This window comes from Myxocyprinus asiaticus, chromosome 16, assembly GCF_019703515.2.
Source record: "Myxocyprinus asiaticus isolate MX2 ecotype Aquarium Trade chromosome 16, UBuf_Myxa_2, whole genome shotgun sequence".
In the NCBI taxonomy this organism is placed as follows: domain Eukaryota; kingdom Metazoa; phylum Chordata; class Actinopteri; order Cypriniformes; family Catostomidae; genus Myxocyprinus; species Myxocyprinus asiaticus.
In genome coordinates this window covers 25,288,921-25,314,219 of record NC_059359.1, presented here as the reverse complement: position 1 = coordinate 25,314,219, position 25,299 = coordinate 25,288,921, and the positions used below count along the sequence as shown (strand labels likewise).

At 42.5% G+C, this 25,299-nt stretch overlaps 1 protein-coding gene across 4 annotated transcripts in view; it reads right to left on the bottom strand.

Moving 5' to 3' along the window:
• The window catches only part of LOC127453706 (cell adhesion molecule 4-like), a 256,812-nt gene that overhangs the window by 70,096 nt on the left and 161,417 nt on the right, over window positions 1-25,299 (bottom strand). For 2 of the 4 annotated variants that reach the window (XM_051720304.1, XM_051720307.1), the window contains exons 1-2: window positions 18,919-20,504; window positions 7,526-7,672 (exon numbers count right to left, since the gene is read on the bottom strand). In XM_051720304.1, the coding sequence (XP_051576264.1) occupies window positions 7,526-7,672; window positions 18,919-19,000 (229 nt within the window). In that variant the 5' untranslated portion in view covers window positions 19,001-20,504. Of the gene's footprint in view, window positions 1-7,525; window positions 7,673-18,918; window positions 20,512-25,299 lie in introns of those variants that run through there. The other 2 variants (XM_051720308.1, XM_051720306.1) reach the window with 2 other exon arrangements.

Here is a 25,299-nt window from a genome sequence, read left to right as displayed (position 1 = left end):
GCTCGGCGACCGAACTCGCTCTCCAAGCGATGAAGGTCACTGTGTGGTCTCTCGGGTGGGCGATGTCCACCTTGGTGGTCCAGGAGTGCCACCTTTGGCTCAACCTGGTCGAGATAGGAGAGGCCAACAAGGCACAGTTCCTTGCTGCCCCCATTTCCCAGGTTGCCAGTCCGGCGACACTGTCGAGGACTTTGCCAAGCAGTTCTCAGTGGTGAAGCAGCAGATGGAGGTTATCTGGCACATCCTGCCTGGCGCGGCTCAAGATCCCGCACCCCGTCTGCTCGTCGCCAAGGACGTCCCCCTGCGGTGACTGCACCGGCTCCACCGCAGCCCGTCCCTGCGGCCCAGCCCTGGCATGGAGCCCACCGCAGGAAGCAGACGCCACTCGTCTCGCAGCCGCCAAGAACCCGCGAAAGGCTTCAAAGCGCCCCTGAGATGGGCAACACAAGGATGACGAAACCTGCTGCTCTGGAGCTGGTAAGCAGACCACTCCATCCCCCAGTGGAGGGCCAGGAGGAGAATCTTTTGTTACCTTAATTGCGCCGCATGCCCAAGTGGCTGCGGTACCCAAGAGTTCAAAACTGCGGTACCCAAGAGTTCACAGCAAGAGCGGTTTCCTTGTTCCCTGGGTCACATACCCGGTGTGCACGGCCGTCATCATAACCACCGTCTACCACTCCATTTTGGCAGGTTTGGCGCTCTATCGGCGGTCTCCCTGCCCCTGAGCGCCCAGTTGTGGCTCAAATCCGCCCCGATGTGACAGTCTCCATGGGTCACGAGGACAGGCCTCTTCCTCCCCCATCCCAGGCTGTTCTGGGGGTGGTCACAAGGAGCCAGGTAAGTTTTTCGATGTCCCTGAACTCAGCTCGGCCACGACACGGTGTGGCACCTCAGGCTCCGCCCCGCCGCGAGGCCCCACCCGCGACGTCCGATGAGATTGTCCCTGTGGCCGAGATGAAGAAGGGGTTTTACAGCCCCTACATCATTGTACTGAAAAAAGGCGGTGGATTGCGGCCAATCTTGGACCTGTGAGTACTGAACCGGGCTTTACACAGACACCCGTTCAAGATGCTGACGCAAAGACACACTCTAGTGAGCATCCGGCATCAATATTGGTTTGCGGCGGTAGACTTGAAGGACGCGTACTTCCACGTCTCGATTCTACCTCGACACAGACCCTTCCTACGGTTTGCATTTGAGGATCAGGTGTATCAGTAAAAGGTCCTCCCTTTCGGTCTGTCCTTGTCCCCTCGCGTCTTCACGAAGGTCGCAGAGGCAGCCCTAAGGGAAGTGGGCATTCGCATCCTCAACTATCTCGATGATTGGCTAATCCTAGCTCACTCTCGGGATGTGTTGTGTGCACACAGGGACCTGATGCTCTTGCACCTCAGCCGACTAGGGCTTCGGGTCAACTGGGAAAAGAGCAAGCTCCTCCCGGTTCAGAGCATCTCTTTTCTTGGTTTGGAGTTGGACTCAGTCTCGTTGACAGCATGCCTCAAGAACGAGCATGCACAGTTGGTGCTGACCTACTTGAAGGCGTTCAGACAGAAAACAGCGGTTCCACTGAAACTCTTTCAGAGGCTCCTGGGGCATATGGCATCCTCAGCGGTGGCTACTCCGCTCGGGTTGATGCATATGAGACCGCTTCAGCACTGGCTTCAGACTCGAGTCCCGAGATGGGCATGGCGCTGCGGGACACATCGCGTGGCCATCACGCCAATCTGTCACCGCCTCTTCAGCCCTTGGACTGACCTCACGTTTCTACGGGCAGGCATTCCCCTAGAGCAGGTCTCCAGGCGCATCGTAGTTACGACAGACGCTTCCAATACGGTCTGGGGCGCTGTATGCAATGGGCATGCAGCCGCCGGCTTATGGAAAGGCCCGCGGCTGCGTTGGCACATCAAATGCCTTGAGTTGCTTGCAATTCTGCTTGCCCTGCGGAGGTTCCGGCCGTTGACCCAGGGCAAGCACATGATAGTTCGGACAGACAACACGGCAACGGTAGCATATGTCAACCGTCAAAGCGGTCTGCACTCCCGCTGTATGTCACAACTCACCTGCCGTCTCCTCCTCTGGAGTCAGCAGCACCTCAAGTCGCTGCGAGCCACTCATGTCCCGGGCAACCTCAACACTGCAGCGGACGCGCTGTCACGGCAGGTTACCCTCAGGGGAGAGTGGAGACTCCACCCTCAGGTGGTCCAGCTGATCTGGAGTTGATTCAGGCAGGCACAGGTAGACCTGTTCGCCTCCCAAAAACCCTCAAACTGCCCGCTCTGGTACGCCCTGACCGAAGCACCTCTCGGTATAGACACGCTGGCACACAGCTGGCCCCCTGGACTTTGCAAATATGCGTTTCCCCCAGCGAGCCTACTTGCACAGACCCTGTGCAAGGTCAGGGAGGACGAGGAGCAGGTCGTCCTGGTAGCACCCTATTGGACCACCCAGACGTGGTTCTCGGACCTCACGCTCCTCGCGACAGACCCCCCCCCCCCGGCAAATTCACCTGAGGAAGGATCTTCTTTCTCAGGGACGGGGCACCATCTGGCACCTGTGACCAGACCTCTGGAATCTCCATGTCTGGCCCCTGGATGGGACGCAGGAGACTTAAGCGGTCTACCACCAGCAGTGGTAGACACGATCACTCAGGCTAGGGCCCCCTCTATGAGGCACCTTTATTCCTTTAAGTGGCGTCTGTTTGCTATGTGGTGTTCTTCCCGATGCGAAGACCCCCAGAGATGTGCAGTCAAATTGGTGCTTTCCTTCCTGCAGGAGAGGTTGGAAGGGCGGCACACCATGACACAGTGGACGGTATGTCTTTAGGGAAGCATGACCTGATCATCAGGTTCCTGAGAGGCGCCAGGAGGTTGAATCCCTTCAGACCATGCCTCGTTCCCTCATGGAACCTCCCTGTAGTTTTTCAGGGTCTACAGAGAGCCCCCTTTGAGCCCTTGCAGTCAGCTGAGCTTAAGGAACTCTCTTTGAAGACTGCCCTCCTGACTGCAATCAATTCCATCAAGAAGGTAGGAGACCTGCAAGCGTTCTCTGTCAGCGAAACGTGCCTGGAGTTCTGTCCGGGCTACTCTCACGTGATCCTGAGACCCCGACCGGGCTATGTGCCCAAGGTTCCCACGACCCCTTTTAGGGACCAGGTGGTGAACCTGCAAGCACTGCTCCAGGAGGAGGCAGACCCAGCCCTGACGTTGCTGTGTCCGGTGCACGCTTTACGTATCTATTTGGATTGCACACAGAGCTTTAGAGTCTCTGAGCAACTCTTTGTCTGCTTTGGTGGACAGCGGAAAGGAAGCGCTGTCTCCAAGCAGAGGATCACCCACTGGTTCATTGACGCCATAACTATGGCATATCATGCCCAGGACGTACCAGGCTACGGGCCAATTCTACCAGGGGTGTAGCGGCCTCCTGGGCCTTGACCAGGGGCGCCTCTCTAACAGACATATGCAGAGCAGCAGGCTGGGCAACACCCAACATCTTTGCGAGGTTCTACAATCTCCGGGTGGAACCGGTTTAGTCCCGTGTAGTGGCATGCACAAGCAGGTAAGTCCAGGACAGCCGGCCGGGTGTATCGCTTGCGCATAGCGCCTTTCACCTCCCCTAAGCTGAAGACGTGCGCCGTTGACTCCCAGTAGTGTTCACAAACTGTTTTCCCTGGTTGATTTCATCCAAGCCCTGTGGCAGATGAGTTTACGGAGAAACTTGCTGCCAGCTCAGTACACATGCTAACTAAGCCCTGTACTGGGGTAGGTGCTCCGTATGTGGTGGTTCCCCGTAGGTAACCCCATGCGACGTGTATCTTCCGCTAATTCGTTTCCCTGTTGGTAAACTGCATCTTCCTTGGGCAGAGGCCCCTCTGCCCCAGTCACCATGCTTGTAGTAACTCCTCCCCCGTACAGTAGGACCTACCATGGGACTTCTCCACATGGCATACTTCCAACAAAGCTCGGCAAGACCATGTGACGTATTTCCACTTAAATACACCCCCCCCCCCCCCGGGCGGGGTGTGGTCTCCGCGGTGTCTTCCCCTTGGGAGGGACACCCCCTCGACTAGACCTGGTGGCCCCAGTCGGTTAATTCCCTTTTTTTGGGGAGATGGAAAAAAAGGGGATAAGAGGCCATGACTGGGCTAGCCTGTCTCTATCTTTTGGGTAGTCGACTTGTCCCCAAAGGGCCGTTCGACACTCATAACAGTTTTGGGCGAGGTTACGTGTCAGCCTGGTGTGCTGCTACGAGGCACACAGTGGTCTGCCCATTACACACCGTCAGTTCACATAACACAGTTCAGCCAGTTGCGGCATTTCATATAGGGACCGCTAGTGTCACTACATCAACACAAAGTCGAGTGAGTGACAGATTACTTGCGTAACCTCCGTTCCCTGATGGAGTGAACAAGACGTTGTGTCCCTCCTGCCACAATGCTGAACTACCCGCTGAAATGGCCGGGACCTTGTCTTGGCTCCTCAGCACAAAACCTGAATGAGTGGTTGCATACCAGCTCCTTTTATACCCATATGTCCGGGGGAGTGGTATGCAAATACCACTCGCCAATTTTCATTGGCCTTTTATCAAAGACCAGAGGTGTCTCGGGATCCCAAGAGTGACCCTTAGTGTCACTACATCGACACAACATCTCGTTCCCTCCATCAGGGAACAGAGGTTACGCAAGTAACCAGGACGTTATGAACCACCAAAACAAACTCAAAAACACCGTTTTGGTCAGATTTTGTTCTAAATGGCATCACACCTATTCGTTCTTTGATTTCATATGAAGTATATAGGGGCCTTAAGTCAGAACAGTCTGAAGGTCTGTGCCACGTTTGGTGGATGTAGCTTGAAAGCTCTAAGAGGAGTTACATTTAATAATAGAGTAGAACAAGTAAACATAGTTTTTAGTATCAGTTAGAGTTAGTATTAACTAAGTGAAAGAGAGAGTGATATATTGAACAAGTGAGTGAGTGAATGAGTGGCTTGTTCAATAGGTGAGCACACTTTCATGACATGTGTATCTTTTCACTCTATTCCTGTTCTACACGACAGGGAAAAAAGACTGCCAGTAGGAGATAAATGCTCTCACTCATGCTAAATGGCAGGGAAATGTCAAAGCATTGTCCAGGCTGGTGTCACCTTTAATCCCGCCTCATTTACATACCGTGCAGATCTAGCCAATCTGAATGAATCTTATGGAAAGGGCAAATGCTGATAGGCCATTGTATTCATGATGGCTGGGGATATTTATGCCCTGCTGCCAACTAAAAGACTGTTATTGGGATTCATTAGTTAGCAAGCAGAAGATTTCATTTTGTGATTCTCCAAGTATTGAGGCCAGAGCACTCAAGCGGTAAGGGCAACCAGGAGCTGACATGGACACAGTATAGAATCCACAGATATAAAAAGCCTGAAGATTGTAAAAAAGTGTGAGTGGATATAGTGTTGTAAATGCTTCAGAAGAGGAGTGATTTAGCACCTACAAAATGTCCAATTTTGTTCACTTGTAAGAGCAGAAATCATGGATACTATTTCAGCTTTTGAGGTTGTTTCTGTGTCACCAAATTTCGTAAGCTTTCTGAGTTCTTTTCTGAGGCAAGGGTTACAAAAGAAAGGATAAGAGGACAGTACATAGCATGTAAAATGTGGGTGAAAGAAAGCCATCACTTAAAAGGATTTCAAATTTGAGTAATAGTGAAAGATGGGAGAGAGAAAAACAAAGGTTATTACATAAAAGGATCTTTAAAAAAAAAAATTGAGAAAAGATGTAATCAGTTAAAAGGATCGCAAAAAGATTGATGGCACCAGTAGGAATATATTCCAAAGATGATAAAAGCTAACTAGCATTAAAGGAGACTGCTCTACTGCTTGCACGGACTCCAAGGCTATGTTTAACATATTTACCACTTTCCAACACTGCAAGAGAGCCATTAATGATAAGGAATGTGTCTGAACAACTGAGTGTCAAAGAAGAGTAATAAATAAGTTGGTACTTCCTATTCACCTTATTCAGCCCCGCCCCTTTTCCGCGCTCCATTTTCCAAATGTTGTCATCTAACTTCCTGTTTGTATTGAAGCTACTGAGAAGAGTCGATTAAAATGGATAACGTGTGGGAGCACAGAAATTATTTTTCACCAAGAGTTAATGGTGTGAGTCTACAGCACCCTTTTACTACATGAAAATGCTAGTGAGGTGTTTTATCAGTCACTCTAAATGTTCATTTTTTTCTGACACCCGTGGAGGTAAATTGGACCTGGCAGATCACATTCAGACAGCTATGACACACTGTACTTTTTCATAATACAAGCCTTTATTTGTTATATGTGTAATTCTGCTTAATTTTTAGGTTTTAACTTGTTAATAATTTGTGTTAAAATATGTAGTTGATATGAAATTTCCAACAGTGACAGCTCATATAATTACAAATGCAATTTCAACATTAAAGAAAATTACAATTGTACTTTTTAAAATTAATTTGTCACCCTACATTTTTTAGAGGCTTAAATGTGATAAAATGGTTATAAACGGAATATAACATAAAACCTTTTTTCTTTAAAAAAAGCAAAACTCTGGGTTCCAGCAAGGCACTTACAATGGAAGTGAATGGGGCCAAACATAAACATTAAAATACGATTTGTTTTAAAACTATAGCCACAAGACATAAACAATGTACATGTTAACATGATTTTAGTGTATTAAGTACAACTTTGTTGCCATTACAATACAATATCAATAAACCCTAAAATGACTGTAATAATGATGATTTAGACAACTTTGCAGCTCAAATAATACACGTTTTAACAGAAGAATTAATGTAAGTGCTTTTATAAAATGATAAGCTTCACATTTCTGCCTTTAAACCCTTTTAAAATTGGCCCCATCCACTTCCATTATAAGTGCCTCACTGTAATCCAGATTTGTAGCCACAAATGCTGTCAATTGAGCTTTATCTGTATTGAACTTGGAATATTCCTTCAATCTTTCAAAATCCTAAAACTTTGTGTTTATTTCCAGGTTTAAATTGGATTTTGAATCCCAGATTTTCAATGTAGCCTCAGACTGTATATATATATATATATATATATATATATATATATATATATATAAAACATTAATCAAAGTTCAAATACATTTGTAACTATATTTTCTGTATAACTATGAGATAAACTAATGATCTGTTAAGCAATATGATACAATTATGTTTGCTAATTGAAATTTGTTTCATTGACTTCAGACACTTTATGGCATATTCTGTAGTATAAATAGCAGTTAAATGGCAAAATCAGTGAAGTGATTTAAAGGAAGTCTCTTTTTCTCCTATTATAATATCTGACTAATTGGCCCTGAATATCCCAGCATAATCAATTTTCAAGCTAAACAGCAGTCGTGGCAGTAGGCATAATGAAATAATTATGACAAAACACCATTATTAGAAAACTTTGGGTGATGTCATGTTTATGGGAATAGAATAGAGGTCTTAAGTCAATTTACTGTTAGAGTTGTGAAAACTGTAGCACATGAGCTCACCTCGCGTTCCATTGAAGAAGAGTGTTTGTCTGCGTGGGTTCTGGATGACCACGATTGAGCCATCATAGTTCTGGAGACGACAGGAGATCTGTGCCGTCCCCCCCTCCAGCACTGTCACGTTCTCAGCCTGTACCGCCTGGCCCCGTGCTGAGAGACAGAGAGAGAAAGTGTGAGGAATAGACAGTTAATAGAGAACTCTCATTTAATGTAATAAATCATTGATAGAAGTTTTGATGGACAGGAGGAGAAAAAATTTAGTGATTCTGAAGACAGCAATGCCTCAGTGACCAATTAACACCTAGCTCACGTAACTACCTTTTGTTCTTAAAAGTGTGAACTATGCAGAAGAGGACAGAGCGAAAAAGATAAAAATTGTGAGAGACTGACAGACTGATCGACAGAGGCAGTGAGGGAGAGAAAAAAGGCAAGAAAAGGGTCCTAATTAAGTGCTGGTATGATCAATAGCATCATTATATTTGTCCATTTCTGTGGGCTTACACTCTACTCTCTTTCATCTGCTCAGGCTGACACTCAGCTCATGAGAGCAGTGGTAATGACAGCTCTTTTTCGGGAATGAACTCAATGAGATCAGTCATACGCAGAGAACACAGAACATCACTAATGGCACTTGCCATGCTAAATCTAAACACAACACATCTTAATGGCCGATTGAATGCAACAGTGCTTGTGGTGTGCATTTCCCTGCATGTTATGGGTGACACTCTGCAGCCAACATGGACTGTTGATATTTTAGCAGTACAGAGAATGCTGAAGATGAGGTCATCACCACTGGCCTGAGCATGTTGCAGAAACTCACAGCACATCATTAGTTTGTATTGAGAGCCTGTCTCTGGTGGACGGTAATGATTCTAAAGCCTGACACCAAGGCATTAAGTTCTTCAACAGATCAGTGACTCAGCCACATGACATCACTATGACAGATCTCTAGGGTAAAATTGTCACATTGGCTGATTTGCTGAGACCTGTCCCCTCTCTATCTCTGCATTCACCGAGGTAGGACAAGATGTCTGACATGTTCATAGTGGCTGTTTGGCATGATATCTGATGTTATAGACATGCTGTAAGGCAGTGTTTCTCAAGTCTGGTCCTGGAGGACCCCACACACACCCATTTCAGGTCTTGGAGTTTCTACTAATGAGCTAATCAGTAGAATCAAGTGTGTTAGATACGCTAGGGTCCTCCAGGATCAAGACTGAGAAACAAGCTGCTGTAAGGATGATGGATGAGCCAACTGTGATGATTATCACTCACATTTGCAGTGTATAGGTCTGCTGCATTTTGCTGGAATTTTGTAAACAACAGGAGTCTGTAATTAAAGGGGCCCCAAAAGTGATTGGATGCTGAAAGCACACTTAAAACATTTATGAATGTCACTGCATTAGAAAACAAAATATCAAACCAAGTGACAAGTAGGAGAAACACTTTTCAATTATAACATTACTAAAAAGAAGTTTGTTAGGTCTAAAATTATAAAACAATAGATATATTGTTCAAAATTAAGTACACTTTCTGGTTGTCACACTTTGTAGAAAATACCCATAGTTGTGATGAACTACACCTGTGGTTACTCTGCTAGGAAACTGTGTAAACTTGAGGGGAATTGATCGGATCTAACCAGAGGTGGGTAGTAATGTGCTACATTTACTCCATAACATTTACTTGATAAAAAATGTACTTTTAGAGTAGGTTTAACAGTGGGTACTTTTTACTCTCACTCAAGTAAATTTCTACTGAAAAAAATGTACTTTTACTTCGTTATAATGGGTGGTGTTCCAGTCATTACATTACTGGGTTTAATTTGAATTAATGTGTGATTCATTGAGAGATTACTGAATGGGACTTTTACGACAGCAGAAGTTCACACAGCTGCACGCGCTGTCACAGACTGTCACTCAAGCCGAGTCCATCACTGCCGCATTTACCCCACGACCCCACACTGGCAACTATGGCAGCTACTTCGGGCTGATTAACTGTATAAATCCATGTAAACATCCAAGTTAAGTGTAAATGCCTTTTGCTCTGCCGTTTGTGTGATTGACAACTGGAGCGCGAACAGACAGCATTTCTGCTGGGTACGAGGCGCATGAGGCGCACGTGAGAGATGTGCGGGCCCGAGGCCATCGTATGTCGAATAATATATATGTTAATATAAAGAGTAAAAAATTTTGTATAATGTACATTATTGCATTTATTTGTTATACTTTAGTATCTCCAATACAAGCTGGGTAGCATTTCTGGGTGCATAGCGCCCTCATCCGATCAAATTATCATAACCTAAATGTTATGACAGAATATTTAAATCATCCACAGAATTATTATTTCCACTCCGTGCAGTCTCCTGAGTTAAAACAAAGAATTATTCAGCTTAATGGCAAAATTCTAAATAAATAAAGAGTACATTTTAAAATGTATCTGTATGTTTTGCCTCTCTATATGTTATGTTATTTTAATCAAGTAATGATTTGTCAGAAAGTTATTTAATACATTCAGCATGAAATAAAACATTGCAGGAGTGAAGGAAGCAGTAAACTCCCAGCTTGTACATCTTCCCCACGGGGGATTATGGGCAATTAACCATCGAGTGTACATTTAAAATTAGAGTGCATTGTGGGTAAAAAATGAGTGAACAAAACTAGGGAATGAGTGGCTCACTCTGAATTCAGACACTCCTAAAAAATGGTGGACACCCAAAATAGTGCACTATACATAGTGGATTGGGGGCGGTATCAGAAACGCTGAGTGTTCCCCGAACAGGGTTGGTGCCCTATGCAGGCTTGCAGAAATGAGTAGTTCACGGAAGTGAATCTGTTAAAAGCAGCTAGATTTGTCTTTTCATTTTTCCCTTTGACATTTTCCCCTAGATTTTAGCCAGCAGGTGGCAAGAAAAGACCATTTTTTTTGTGTTGTGAGCCAGTCGAGTTGACCACGTTCATTTGAGTCAGCGCTGCCAGTCAGTGAGCGGTTTCTATGAAGTCATCTGCATTGTTTCTTGCTCCATGATCTCTCAGATTACTATTACACTACAGCTGGGAAAAAAAGTTAAACTAACAGCTTCAGCATTCAGGCTTATTACAGCTGAGAGACACAACAGACAAAGATATCACACATACTCAAGGTGCTTACCTACTGGAGTTTCCGCATTGGGAGAAGATGTCAACTTTCAACATGGCAGAGAAGAGAAAAAAAGTGGCTACCGGGAAACTCTCAGGGCGGACCCCGATGGGACGGCTATTTTTTACAAAAATAGGATGTATTTGACCAAAATTACATTATCTTCAGCAAGCTGACTAACACATGAGGCTGAATCCAGCTTCTTTTTTGCCAGCTTCTTATTCATGCTACAGCTATAGCTTTACTGTTAATCTTTACTATTTACTACACATGATCAATCTCTCTCTCTCTCTCTCTCTTTCTCTCTCTCTCTCTCTCTCTCTCTCTCTCAAACACACCCTTGTTTCTCTAGTAATGTTAAAAACTGCCGTCGTTACTAGTTCTGAAGTGACGTTTTGAATTCGTAACAAAGGTTTGGGTGCATCTTTTGAACTAGCAATGGCAGATCCTGATCCATGGCGTAAGAAAGTAGTTCCATGCACAAGTGCGTTTTTTATTTTTTTGTTGCAGTCCTTAGTTTTTCCTCATTTTTTTTATTTACTTGTTTGTTGAACTGTTGTATAAAAGCAGTTTCACACTCGCAATCGTGCTGTATGGCCCTAAATCAGCATGGCTGTGATTACCTGCGACCTGCATGTGGCCGAATCACAGCTGTGCTGATGTAGGGCCATACAGCACTCTTGCTAGTGTGATATTGCTTTAATTTAATGCAATGAAATACAGACATTTTTAAGAGTTTTCTGGGGGCCACTTGGAACCAATAGCTGAAAGAGTGTATTTTGTACACTCATTTCACACTAAGACATAATATAATGTGGAGAAGTATATTGTCTCCAAATCTCTTATCAGCAGCTCCTTGTTATAGGTCAGAGACAGGAGGTCTCTGAGAGAAATAATTAGGACTGTTACATGAGGACCTGTTACATCAAGTTCAGGAGGAAAATAAAGAACAGTCTGTAAAGGCGCGAGACCGAATCCTCTGTCACCCATTGGCCCACTCGTCTGGCTTCATTTAAATTTAATTCTGTCAGGCTCTATCTATTTCAAAGTACCCTTGTCTTAAATTCAGCAGAGGGAGAGCGGGTTAATAAAACATTGACAGGTGAGGTATTGAGCTGAAAGAAAGAGGAGAGAAAAGGGAGGAAATTGAGAGACAGTGATTGAGGACGTCCCAGAATTTTGCACAATTGCTATTGTAATTGTGGCCATTATTATTTCTGTTCTCCACATCAATATTGTGATTCATATCACGACAATCGGCACCGCCATTGCTATCCCAATTATTATTCTAATGACTGTTATTACTCAGCACTTGGGCATCTGCGGACTCGGCCGCCATTGTTTTAATGGCTCTTAATTGTTCCAACAGCACTATACATCAAGAGAAGCCCTGTGAATGCATGGATGGCAATTAAAAACCGAATTCAAACCTAACCAAACTGGAAGTGGCCAAATTCCAGACAAAAGTATCTAAATGCATTTCATTGAGAAGTCAAACATAACACGGCAAATTGAGCATCCGTTAAATGCACTCTGTCGCATGCCAGCTGTCTCCTTTTCATGTAAATTACTGAAATGAAGGGATTTCAACAGGAAAACAAATGTCACGAAAGGAAGGGAGCATGCCATGATGCCAATACAGCATTTCGAAAAGGCTGCCAACTCACTGATGGGGGACAGAAAGAGAAAAAGTGTAAGACAGATAGAGACAGAGATGTAGAGAAAGCTGTGGCGTTTGGACAGATTCACAGCTGTGAGGAAAATAGCGAAGGGTTGGTTGAACTCGCTACACAAGCTTGATCTTTACTACTTGTGTGAGAGTTGTTTATGGTCATATCTGCATTGTGAACACAGAAGTTTATGAGTACCAACGGCCAGGCAAACACAAAAACGACACCTCCTGAGATGGATTAATCTTGAGCCTCCTAGAATGAAGCCATAATAAAACAGTCAGCATGCTAGAATTGGATTATGTGAGAAAGTAAAGCGATTGATAACAGACCGTCATATTGACACTGAAAAGTGAATAAATAAAGTAAATTGTGGGTCGGATGGCCGGGGAGGCGCAGTTCATATTTTGGCCAGATGAGGGTGACCTATCAATACATAGGAACTGTCCTTTTAGGAACAGAGCAAAAAAGTTTTTATTTACTGAACCTTTACCTTGAAAAAAAGGGCAATCATTTCAGAATGAATGAGGAAATAAATAAATATCATGGGTGAATAAATAAACAAGAATGTATAATGGCAGTGTAATGGTCCTAGGGAAGCTGTAGTGAGTTATGCTTTGTAGGTAAGCTGAATTTAGAGAGTTGGTAGAAAGCAAGATACAGGGCTGGTGCATGAGCAACTATCTTTCTCAAGATTATTCAGATGAATTGTAGTGTACAAGCCACAAGGCGCCTACAAATACACCAGACACACACAGACAGCAGTCATTTATTCACATTTAGAACCATCAAAAAGCAGATATCCAGTCAGAGGATCAAGACATCCCCAAAGATTCATGTCAGAGTTTAACAATCTTGTGCTATCAAGACATTAAGACTTTCTTTGATTCTCTCCTGTAATCCAATTTCACTTCAGTCTTTAACCCTCACACTGTAAGCGCATGATATCTTCATAACTCGAGTAACTTGATCTCTCTCTCTTTCTCTTGTTTTGTATTTCTTGCCATGCCTCTCCAAAAGCTAAAGCTACCTGACTTATGTCACCTTAACCTACTGTGTACTGTTTGTGTGTTTACTGGTGTTTTGAGATAATCAGTGAGCTGTTTTGGTGGAAAAGCTGACAGACTGCTTCAATCTTTTACACACATGCATCTTATCCTCTTCCTCTTTCACTCTGGTCTAAAATTAATATTATCTCTCCATTACTTCTCACTGTCTGCCAATCATATCCAGTTAAAAACATTCAAGCCATAATACATAATCCTTTGCAAATCTCTTCTTTTCCTTATTATCCTGATCTGTCACCATCTTCCTGGCCTTTCTTTTCTCTCCCAGCTCCCTTTTGCTCTTCTTCAATCCTGCACATTTCTATCCTCTGCACTTCTTCTCGATTCTTTTCTTCACTTTGCTTTCTGTTCCTCTCTAAAACTCATAATTCTCTCTCCTACTGCCTGCTTTTCCACACTAATCTCATTTCTTCCCTCTTTCACACCTACACATGCTCCCCCACCTCCTCTTTTACATCAAGCCCTCTTTTTTTTTCTTCTTTCCCCCCTCTTTTTCTCCTCCTTGGTTCCCTAACCCACACAAAGCTCTTTCTTCCTCTGTAACTGCTTTCATCCCTTGCTTTCTCTCTCTGGTTTTCTCCTCTCCCTTCAAGGCATGTAACCTCTCCAAAACTTTTCCTTTTAGTCTCCTCTACTTTACATTTTCTTAACTTTCCTCCTCTTTATCTCCTTGCCATGAATTCCTCCTCCTCCTCCTCCTCCTCGTCATCATCATCATCATCAACATCATCTCTCTCTCTCTCTCTCTCTCTCTCTCTCTTTCTCCCTCCCTTTGTGCTGTCTCTTCAGCGAGGGCCCTGTTTATTTCCATCTCTTTCCTTCAGAAAATGGGATTTGTTTTGCAGCTCAGCCTTGCAGTATAATCATCCAACTTTGTCCGGGGAAGAGAGAGAGGGAGTGAAAGAGAGGGTGAGAGTAAAAAAAGGGCATGCAGAAGACTCAAAAGTGAAGAGAGGACAATATGGACTGAACATCCATCTCTTGTCTCTTTGTTCCACTCTTTGATGTTCATTATTCCATTCTTTCTTCATGCCTTCCTACAGTATGTGAATAATGCAGTGACTTTCAGGAAGGGACAGTTTTTAAAATAATTTCTATATGATATTTTCATGCCACAATCTGTTTTTAAACCTATCTTAATGGGATAGTTCATGCAAAAATGAAAATACAGTCATCATTTACTCTACCTCATGTCATTCAAAACCTGTATGACTTTCTTCCGTGGAACACAGGAGAATAAATTTAGAAGAATGCTGACACTGCTCTTTCCCATACAATGGAAGTGAATGGTAACTGAGGTTGTAAGTCCCTAACATTCTGCCTAACATCTCCTTTTGTGTGTTTCATGGAAGAAATAAAGTCACATTGGTTAGGAACAACATAAGGGTAGGTAAATAATGACAGAATCTTCAGTTTTGTGTGATATTTTTGGCGAAATGGACATCTATAATAAAGTGATGAGTACATGTCATGTTTTGTCTACACACACACAAAAAAAGTTGGATTTACTTTAAAAAAAACAAAAACAAAAAACAAAAAAACAACAACAACTAGAAAACAATTTCCACACAGAAATTGCAAGTAAATTTAACAGACCATATTTTCAAGTAAAGGCAATTTTTAATGGCTTTAATTAGAAATTCTCAAGTAAAGCTGACTTTGCAATACTCTTTTTTTGTACATTTTACTTAAGTAATGTAGCACTGAATTAAGCCAAGCTTTTAAAAGTGTTAGCATTTAAATGAGTTTTTAACATAGTCACGTAGCACAAAGCTTAATGCATTCTATGTAATCTATTAAACAACATCAACTTTAATGATGAAGGTAACAATCAACAGATAATTATTTTTTAATCATGAACGGGTAATTTTGAGTAGAAAATGAACTTCAGACTTCACAAAATAAGAAGCTACCAAACATAACAACGAAACCAACAATAAAAACGGTGTAAATCAACTTTCAAACACTGAAACGATGCAAGATCTTTAATTATTCAAGCCTGGTGCATGCTTGAAACACCAGCTTGGAAAAGTTAAGTCAAATGTACTTATTTCATTTACCAGTGACATTTAGTCAAAATAGCAAATAAATATGACAAGATTTTCTACATTAGGATTGGTATATGATGATGCATTGTTAAAATAACAAACAATCATAAATAATATTTACTTATAGGTTAGAGCATTCATTTTTACGTGTTTGAATTGAGTACACATGTAGAATTTACTTAATATTTTCAAGTTCACACTTAAACTAACTTATTCAATGTGGAAAGTACTTAGTTTTTTTCTGCTATAGCCTATTTACTTAATTCCAAAAAATATATGTATATAACATCAAATATAAATCGTAATGGAATGAGCGGTCCATTGTTGCTGCGGTCAGCTCATCACAATTTGAATGCAGTTTCTGTGCAATTAAGTGTTTATTAGCAAATTAAAATTCACACTTTGATTAACCCAATCATAGGTTGTGTTTACAGAAACATTGTTTGAAAATGTTGAAATGTACATGTTAAAATACAAGAATATGTACTTTCAAGAGCACCCACCCCCCCAATTCTCACGCTGCTTTCCAATTTTCTCTCTCTTTTCCATTTCTCTATTCGAAAATTATCCTGAAGTACCAAAAACCTTTTTCTTTTAACATTTCATTTTCTATTTATTACATTTATTCTTTCATTCCCAGTTCCATATCTCATCTGCTCCTCATCTGTGATTTTTCCCTCCTGTCCTCCCTTATCTCTTCTCCTCGCCGTAACTGCCGCGCTCTCCCTATTCTTTTGACCTTCATGTTTTATGCTCCCCTGTCCTATCACCATATTTCAATCATATCTCCCTCTCCTCACTCCATTTTATCCCCCGCTCTCTCTCTCCATCCCTTCATTTCTCTACATTTCCTCTCTCTACCAGGTTATTCTGTCCCTGGTTTCTGCGGTTTCTGTATGTATGTGTTTGTTTGTATGTTCTGTGGTTTTGGTTCTGTGTGGAGACCCCAGTGTGTTCCAGACATGCTGTTTCTGAGTTGTATCGAAGCGCTGCAATATTTGCAATCAAGCATAACAAAGGGGGCTTATTTACAGGGCAATTACATCAGGCTAGTCTGAGAGAGTTTGCCTATAGCCAGCACAGAAATACAGACCATCACAATTCCTTCCCTTACTCATTCAACCAACCTGGCTCCCATCCCCACCAGCATCTCACATTCAACCGGAAAAAAAATAAAAATGCTTTATTGGCGAGAATTACTTAACAGCAAATTCTACCAAGTCTAAAGACCAATTCTTTATCAGTCCTTGCTTCTCTCTCTCTCTCTCTCTCTCTCTCTCTCTCTCTCTCTCTCTCACACACACACACACACACACACAGAATGATCTTTTGTTGCTGAGATTTTATACATTTTCACTTTTGCTCCTGGTGACGAGGCCCCGGACCCCAAATCCGCTGGTTATTAAGTCAGAAGAAAAGAGGAGAGACAATCTGTCATATGTTCCTGAGGAAGCAAGTCCCTAAATGAATAAACAACAACAATGTCCTTGCTGAGTTCTAAGTGCAAATACTTTGGGAAATACTCCAATTACACCACAGAATCAGATCAGAACTTGATCAAAGTTTTCCTCGAGTGCTCTGAGGTTTCTCTTGAATACTTGTTCTCTTTAACAGCAATCCTCCCTCAGTGAGTTCGAGGTTATCATCCACGCTGCTGTCAAATCTACTTCCCTACAGGGTGCATGCTTGCGTTCATTTCGACCCTCTCTTGCTCACTCACATTCTCCCTCATTGTTGTAGAGTCATTTACTTTCTCCCCAGTGTTCTGCTTATTTTATTGGTTGTATTTACAATTCCCTCTCAGCTGCAGGCTCTCGGTTTACTGCTCTACTTTACCGGTCCACACTAGTATCGGTAACAATGGTCGACGAGTCAAAAAGTCATCCAACAACCAACTAGTGGATTAGTGAGGAAGATTTTATTTCTTTTTTATATTTCTTTATATTTTTTTAGCAGCAGTTAAAAGAAATATTTTTGCATGCTGACAGTGTGATTTGCATTAGATATTGGACAATTTGCAACCTGGTCACATAGAATCACATTACTATACCTATATTTTTGCTAATTGATTTTCACGTAGCTTGTTCTATGTATTGCAGCAGTTTCCTGGTAAAATAAACACTAAAGGTGCTAAAACAACGACTTTTATTCACTTTCACACAAATCACCAGTAACATGAGAGATCAGTTCATATCAGTTCATAAACACTTACTTTTTGCCTTGTTCTTCACAAAATGCTATCTTATGACATCAAAAGACTTTTACTATAGCGCATGATTTATAAGGCGATACATTTGAACATTTGCATTACGTAACCAATTACATTAACAAGCTTGTTCGAGTGTGATCAAATTACGCAGCTTTGCACTTGCGATGCAAAAGTCCGGGTACGAGCATGTGTATTGACACGTGAGCCAAAAGTGTCATAGAAGCCCCACAAAATTACGTGGCTGTTTTAGCAACTACGTTTTTCTTCTCACATTTCATTTTATGACACTATTAGTTAGGTTTAGGTTTAATACTTAGGGTAGGGAAGAAGATTTTGTTGCTTTAAAACTCGATAGAGAATTAACCTTAAAAAACAAATCTGTATGGGAGAACAGATCATCATTTTATCACCACAATGGATATTTCACCTTGGAACTGCCGCAATATGTGTAATGAACCACACCATATTATTTAGCAAAAAACCCTCACTTAGAACTTATGTCTTTAATTTCATTCCATTTAAAGTACAGCCACTACAGCCATACACATGCACGTCTTTGGCCTTTGCATTGCGACTTACACTCTTTTTTTGAGTGTGGCATTTTTAGGGTGCCATTTAAAGTTAAAAAAAGTTCCACTTTTAAAAATGCGTCTCGAGACACCTGCATTCTGTTCCATTTCACTGCATCTCACTGTTTTTGACCACATATTATTTTAAGGCTTTTGAAAGGGTGAGGTGAACCTCATCAGCCTAGTTACTTAAACAGGGCTTCCTTGAAACCAATTGGTTGACAAGTCATCTAGGCAACCCACAGACTTGTCAATTGTAAAAACATGCAGTTTTGCACATCCCCAGTCCAAATTCATTTTCTGATCCCTCAATCATAAATCTGCCAGCTGGCTCAGCCTCCATTATTTTCTTACTGTATCCTTTTCCTCCTCTCTCACTCTCTCTTCACACTCACTCACACCTTCCCATAAATTATCTTCCTCTGAGGCAGAGCGAGCAGTGAGAGAGAAGGAGAGAGCAAAGTGTCCGAGTAGACAGGCACTGTCGAAAATAAAGAGACAGGGAGAGACTGAGACGAAGAGTGAAAAGAGAGATGAGAAAGATGAAGAGAAATGAAAGTAGCTATGAAAGGGTTTCATAAGGTTACAAATAGAGAGGAAGATTCATTTCAAGGTGTGTCCAGAAATTACTGAGAAGATTTCTACACAGAAAAGGACTGATGGAGAAGTAGAGGAAGACACAAAATGTGACGACTCACGGCAGAGGGAAAGCAGAATGAGGGAGTGCAGCAGAAGAGAATGAGTGGAGGAGAGGAGGAGAGATCGCTGGTCTGGTCCCATTGTGTATTGAGGCTCAGCAGCTGATCAATGAGGCCTCTGTGGTTGATGACTGCACAATTCACCAAAAACACACACACTCACACACCCGACAGCTGAAACCGCAACAAAATTATTACATTAAACACCAATGTGCTTTAAGTGCAGGGTTAACTAAATCATTTAAGCAGCAGCATTTGAGAATTCAAGCCACTAATATCACATGCAATAATACCCAACTGAACTCAGCTAATTAAAACGGTCCAATCTCCATGTTTACAGAGTAAGAAAACGCCCATGTTGCATGGCAATTTCCACACTTAACTTTCTGATTAATACTGACAAACCACTTATTAGCATTCAAAGACTGAGCTAAATTTTTACAAACATTAATGACTAGTTATTTTAGATGATATTACATGCCATATTAAGAAAATATTTTAATAAAATAACTGTAGCCAGCTAAGAACACTCTCTGATATCACATCACATAAAAAAATCCCAGAAAAGCTGTTGGTTACATAAGCTTTTTATAAATTATTATTCTTGTTTTCTACACCTTGCTGTCACTTCTCTGTTACTGTGTGCCCAGTCTGTGTTTCTGAACAGCGATTAAGCGGGCCTGCTGGGATTCGCTTTGCATAATGCACACCTCGGTGCCAGCATGACAATGTGATACTGCAAACATAGTTTGGCTCACCGAAACAACCATAAATCAATGTGCAATCAAGTCTGCCAACTGTTTTCACCAGATTCAAAATTAGCTGAACTGCTTTTAAAGTTTGAGAAACCAAACAACCACATTCAATCAAATTTAGGGCTGCACACAAGAACTGATGTCTTTGCAGGTGCTAAACAATTCAGTTTGTTTATTACATGCTTATTACTGTGTTACTAAATAGTAATTAAACCCAAACATTCCATAGGCAATTAAAAATTCCATCAATCACATAAAGCTAATAATTAAATACTCTGCTCCTTAAACTGAGAACCCTGGGCGAAACATGCATAAACAGCTCAACAACGTCAAACCTGATCCCTAAAGATCAGAGATCTATGAGCCTTATTGCACACCCTTAGCCTCTGTACTGGTCTCTTAAAGCCCAGAACAGCAGATCATGCCAGTTTTGTAAGCAAGCCCTGATACTGAAAACATCCAGGTTCCACAGTCACACAAATAAACACATGCATACACAGTGATTGGCAGGGCTAATATCCACTGTCACAGAGAATGTGTGAAAGGAAGCACAACCCCAGATCTGTGCCTCAGGTAACTACAGTAACCACCTGATTTCAAATCGATTCTCAAACCACAGTCAAACAAAGTCTCTAGTTCCACCAAGGTCGGGTCAAAGTTAGGCCGTCTCTCCTCTCCTTTCCTGTTTCTGTCTCTTTTTTATCTGTCCATCTGTAAATGGTCACAAAGTGTTGTGGTGTGGCTGTCCTCCTTTTGTCTCTAATTCCTTTATGCTTTTTGTATCCTTTCTTCTACACAATGTTCTTTCATATTCTTAAACTCCTGCTACTGATCTATTAATCTGCTTGCTGTTTATATAACCCCTCTTGATACTGCACAGACACAGTTTGGGAGGAGCACCCTTATATGTGTGTGTGTGTGTGTGTGTGTGTGTGTGTGTATAGATGCATACTCCACATATCTGTTATTTTGTAAAGGGCAAGGAAGGGTAGGGAGTCTACAATAGCACTCATTCAGAAACCCAAGCAGTTAGTCAGAGAGCTTCAGTCTCTTGCACCAACAGTGTTTGTGTTTTGCCAAAGCTCTCTGGGTTATTAGGTTCTTTCTGATCAGCCTTTATCTGTCTGCCACACAGAGAGTGTTCTTGAGGTCACGAGGGGCCATTATAAATGAATGAGTTTTATTTTGCAACATGCCGTACATACTCTACTATTCTACACTATGTGTGCATATGTATCCATGTATAAACAGTATCCAGTATATGTTTGTGTGTATTCATATGAACAGTATAAAGCAGTGGTTCTCAACTGGAAAATAAAATAAAACATAACCTGTTTTTAATGTAGCCTGGGTCGCTTTTTCTTTTATAGTTTTGTTCATGGTTTTCAAGTATCAGAATCAGAATCAGAATCAGAATCAGCTTTATTGCCAAGTATGCTTACACATACAAGGAATTTGTGTTGGTGACAGGAGCTTCCACTGTACAACAATACAAAAACAATATAAAAACAGCAGCGAGACATAGATAATAATAAAAATAAAAAATAGTTATACACATGCGTACATACATACACACATACACATACACATACGTAGTGCAATCTCATACAAATGTTATCTGTAATGTACAGTGCAAATACAAATCTGTTATGTACAGTGCAAATTTTTATTTTATTTTTCATAGTAATGAAATGGCAGAAGAGGTTGGATGTGTTGGATAAATATAAAAAAGACTATACTGTGTATTGCACATAGTTATTGCTCAATGGGGCAATTTAACTGTTCATGAGATGGATAGCCTGAGGGAAAAAACTGTTTCTGTTCCTGACGGTTCTGGTGCTCAGAGCTCTAAGCGTCGGCCAGAAGGCAACAGTTCAAAAAGGTAATGGGCATGGTGAGTGGGGTCCAGAGTGATTTTTCCAGCCTTTTTCCTCACTCTGAAAGTGTATAGTTCTTGAATGGGGGGCAGGGGGCAACCAATAATCCTCTCAGCAGTCCAAACTGTCCTTTGTAGTCTTCTGATGTCTGATTTCATAGCTGAACCAAACCAGACAGTTATTGAAGAGCAGAGGACAGACTCAATGACTGCTGAGTAGAACTGTATCGGCAGCGCCTGTGGCAGGTTGAACTTCCTCAGCTGGTGAAGGAAGTACAACCTCTGCTGGGCTTTTTTCACAATGGAGTCAATGTGTGTCTCCCACTTCAGGTCCTGTGAGATGGTAGTGCCAAGGAACCTGAATGACTCCACTGCTGCCGCAGTGCTGTTTAGAATGGTGAGGAGGGTCAGTGTTGGGGTGTTCCTCCTAAAGTCCACAATCATCTCCTCCGTTTTAAGTGTGTTCAGCTCAAGGTTGTTTTGACTGCACCAGACAGCCAGCTGTTCAACCTCCCTTCTGTATGCAGACTCATCATCATCTTGGATGAGGCCGATGACAGTGGTGTCCTCTGCAAACTTCAGGAGCTTGACAGAGGGGTCCTTGGCGATGCAGTCATTGGTGTAGAGGGAGAAGAGTAGTTGGGAGAGCACACATCCCTGGGGGACACCAGTGCTGATTGTACAGGTGCTGGAAGTGAGTTTCCCCTGTCTCACAACCTGCTGCCTGTCCATCAGAAAGCTGGTAATCCACTGACAGATAGACATAGGGACAGAGAGTTGGTGTAATTTATTCTGGAGTATAGCTGGGATGATGGTATTGAAAGCCGAACTGAAGTCCACAAAAAGGATCCTTGCATATGTCCCTGGTCTGTCCAGATGTTGCAGGATATGATGCAATCCCATGTTGACTGCATCATCCACAGATCTGTTTGCTCGATATGCAAATTGAAGGGGATCTAGAAAGGGTCCAGTGATGTTCTTCAGGTGGGCCACACCAGTCTCTCAAATGACTTCATGACCACAGATGTCAGGGCGACAGGTCTGTAGTTATTAAGTCCTGTGATTTTTGGTTTCTTTGGGAGAGGAATAATGATTGAGCGTTTGAAGCAGAATAGGACTTCACACTGCTCCAGTGATCTATTGAAGATCTGTGTGAAGATGGGAGCCAGCTGGTTAGCACAGGATCGAAGACACGCTGGTGAGACTCCATCTGGGCCTGAAGCTTTCCTCGTCTTTTGTTTCCAAAAGATGTGGCTCACATCATCTTCACAGATCTTAAGTGCAGGTTGAGTAGCAGGAGGGGGGAGGAGAGGGGTTGCAGGAGGTGTTGGTGTTTGTGTGAAGTGAAGTGAAGGTCAGAGAGGGTGTGGGGTGTGAAATTGGGCCTTTCAAATCTACAGTAGAACACATTCAGGTCATCAGCCAGTTGTTTGTCCACCACAGGGTTGGGGGTAGGAGTCCTGTAATTTGTGAGTTGTTTCATGCCACTCCACACTGATGCAGGTTCGTTAGCTGAAAACTTGTTTTTCAGCTTCTCAGAGTATCTTCTTTTAGCCACTCTGATTTCCTTGTTCAGTGTGTTCCTGGCCTGATTGTGCAAGACTTTATTCCCACCCCTGTAAGCATCCTCTTTGGCCTGACGAAGCTGCCTGAGCTCTGCTGTAAACCACAGTTTGTCGTTGTTGAACTTTAAATAAGTCCTAGTAGAAATGCACATATCCTCACAGAAACTGATATATGATGTAACAGTATCTGTGAGCTCGTCTAGGTCTGTGGCTGCAGCCTCAAAAACACTCCAATCCGTGCAGTCGAAGCAGGCTTGTAGTTCCCACTCTGCTTCATTGGTCCATCTCTTTACAGTCCTTACTACTGGCTTGGTTGATTTTAATTTCTGCCTGTAGGTTGGAAGAAGATGAACCAGACAGTGATCAGAGAGTCCCAAAGCTGCTCTAGGGACAGAGCGATATGCATCCTTTATTGTTGTGTAGCAATGATCCAGTATGTTCCTGTCTCTGGTGGGGCATGTAATTAGAATTAATTATAATATAATTTATAATAATTATAACTTTATTTATTTATCACACATTATACATTTGCACATATACAGTGAAATTCTTTTTTTTTTCACATATCCCAGCTAAGCTGGGGTCAGAGTGCAGGGTCAGCCATGATATGGCACCCCTGGAGCAGATAGGGTCAAGGGCCTTGCTCAAGGGCCCAACAGTGGCATCTTGGCAGTGCTGGGGCTTGAACCCCCAACCTTCTGGTCAGTAATCCAGAGCCTTAACCGCTGAGCCACCACTGCCCCATACATGTAATGTGCTGTTTGTATTTAGGCAGTTCACGTGTAAGATTTGCTTTGTTAAAATCCCCAAGAATAATAATAACTGAGTCCGGGTATTGTTGTTCCGTGTCTGTGATTTGATCAGTCAGCTGTTGCAGCGCTGTGTTCACACACGCGTTTGGCGCGATATACACACTCACCAGAATAAATGAAGAAAACTCCCACGGTGAGTAGAAAGGCTTACAGTTAATAAAGAGTGCTTCCAAATTAGGACAGCACATCCTCTTTAATGTTGTTACATCTGTAAACCAACTTTCATTGATGTAAAAGCATGTTCCACTGCCTCTCGTTTTCCCCATTAACTCTGCAATGCGATCCGTTCTGAACAGCTGAAAGCCTGGCAGATGTAACGCGCTGTCTGGAATGGCTTCACTCAGCCAGGTTTCTGTGAAGCACAAGGCAGCAGAGGTTGAAAAGTCCTTGTTTGTGTGGGTGAGGAGATGTAGTTTGTCCGTTTTGTTAGGAAGAGAGCGGAGATTCGCAAGATGAATGCTCGGCAGGGCTGTCCGAAGGCCGCGCCGATGGAGTTTGACCAGAGTGCCTGCTCGTCTCCCTTGCCTGCATCTCCTGAACAACAAAGCCGCGCCTCCAACTAAAATGTCCAACAAAACATCTGAATATTCAAAAACCGGGAAAAGTCTGTCTGGTATAAGCTGTCGAATGTTCAGCAGTTCGTCTCTGGTAAAACTGACTGGAAAAAGATTACTAAACACAGGACAAACAAACAAAAACAACAAAACAATAAGAGCGCTCCACACCGAGGCACCATCATGATGTACAAGTATCAAGTGACATTATTTTTGTAGTTGATGTCATTGTGAACAACAAAAGATAGAGGAAGTTTTTCTCTCCCTTTTAAAAGCCTATTTATTTCTATGAACCTATTAAATGTATTATCCAGTTTAATATCAGTTCCTATGATCAAACATAATTGAAACAGAACATATTTCACACTGGAGGAAAACTTTGTCTATAATTGTACGTAAGTCTTAGAGGTCCAGACCTTAAGCCCTTTATGTACTGTGGTTAGGTCAATGTACTGTAGCTAGTCTCGCTAAAAAAATATATTATTCATATTTTGTTATGAAAAAATAGTAGAATAAACACATTTAGAAACATTAACTACTAGGGCTGTGCTCAGAATATCGATACGACGATACATCGTCACAAACTCCTGATGATGCGCACATCGATACAGCTGCTTCCATATAGATTCTACCGCACTTTTGAAGGTAGCCAATTATCATGCACAATGCCAGTTGGCCACCATTTTAGCAATGTGAGCAGAAGCAGCGCACTAATTTAAAAAATGGATGAGAGGATTTTGCCACTGCCGGCAAAACTATAATCAAAAATATGGGAGAATTTTGGCTTTTTAACTAAACCGGAGAGTAACGCGTTAGACA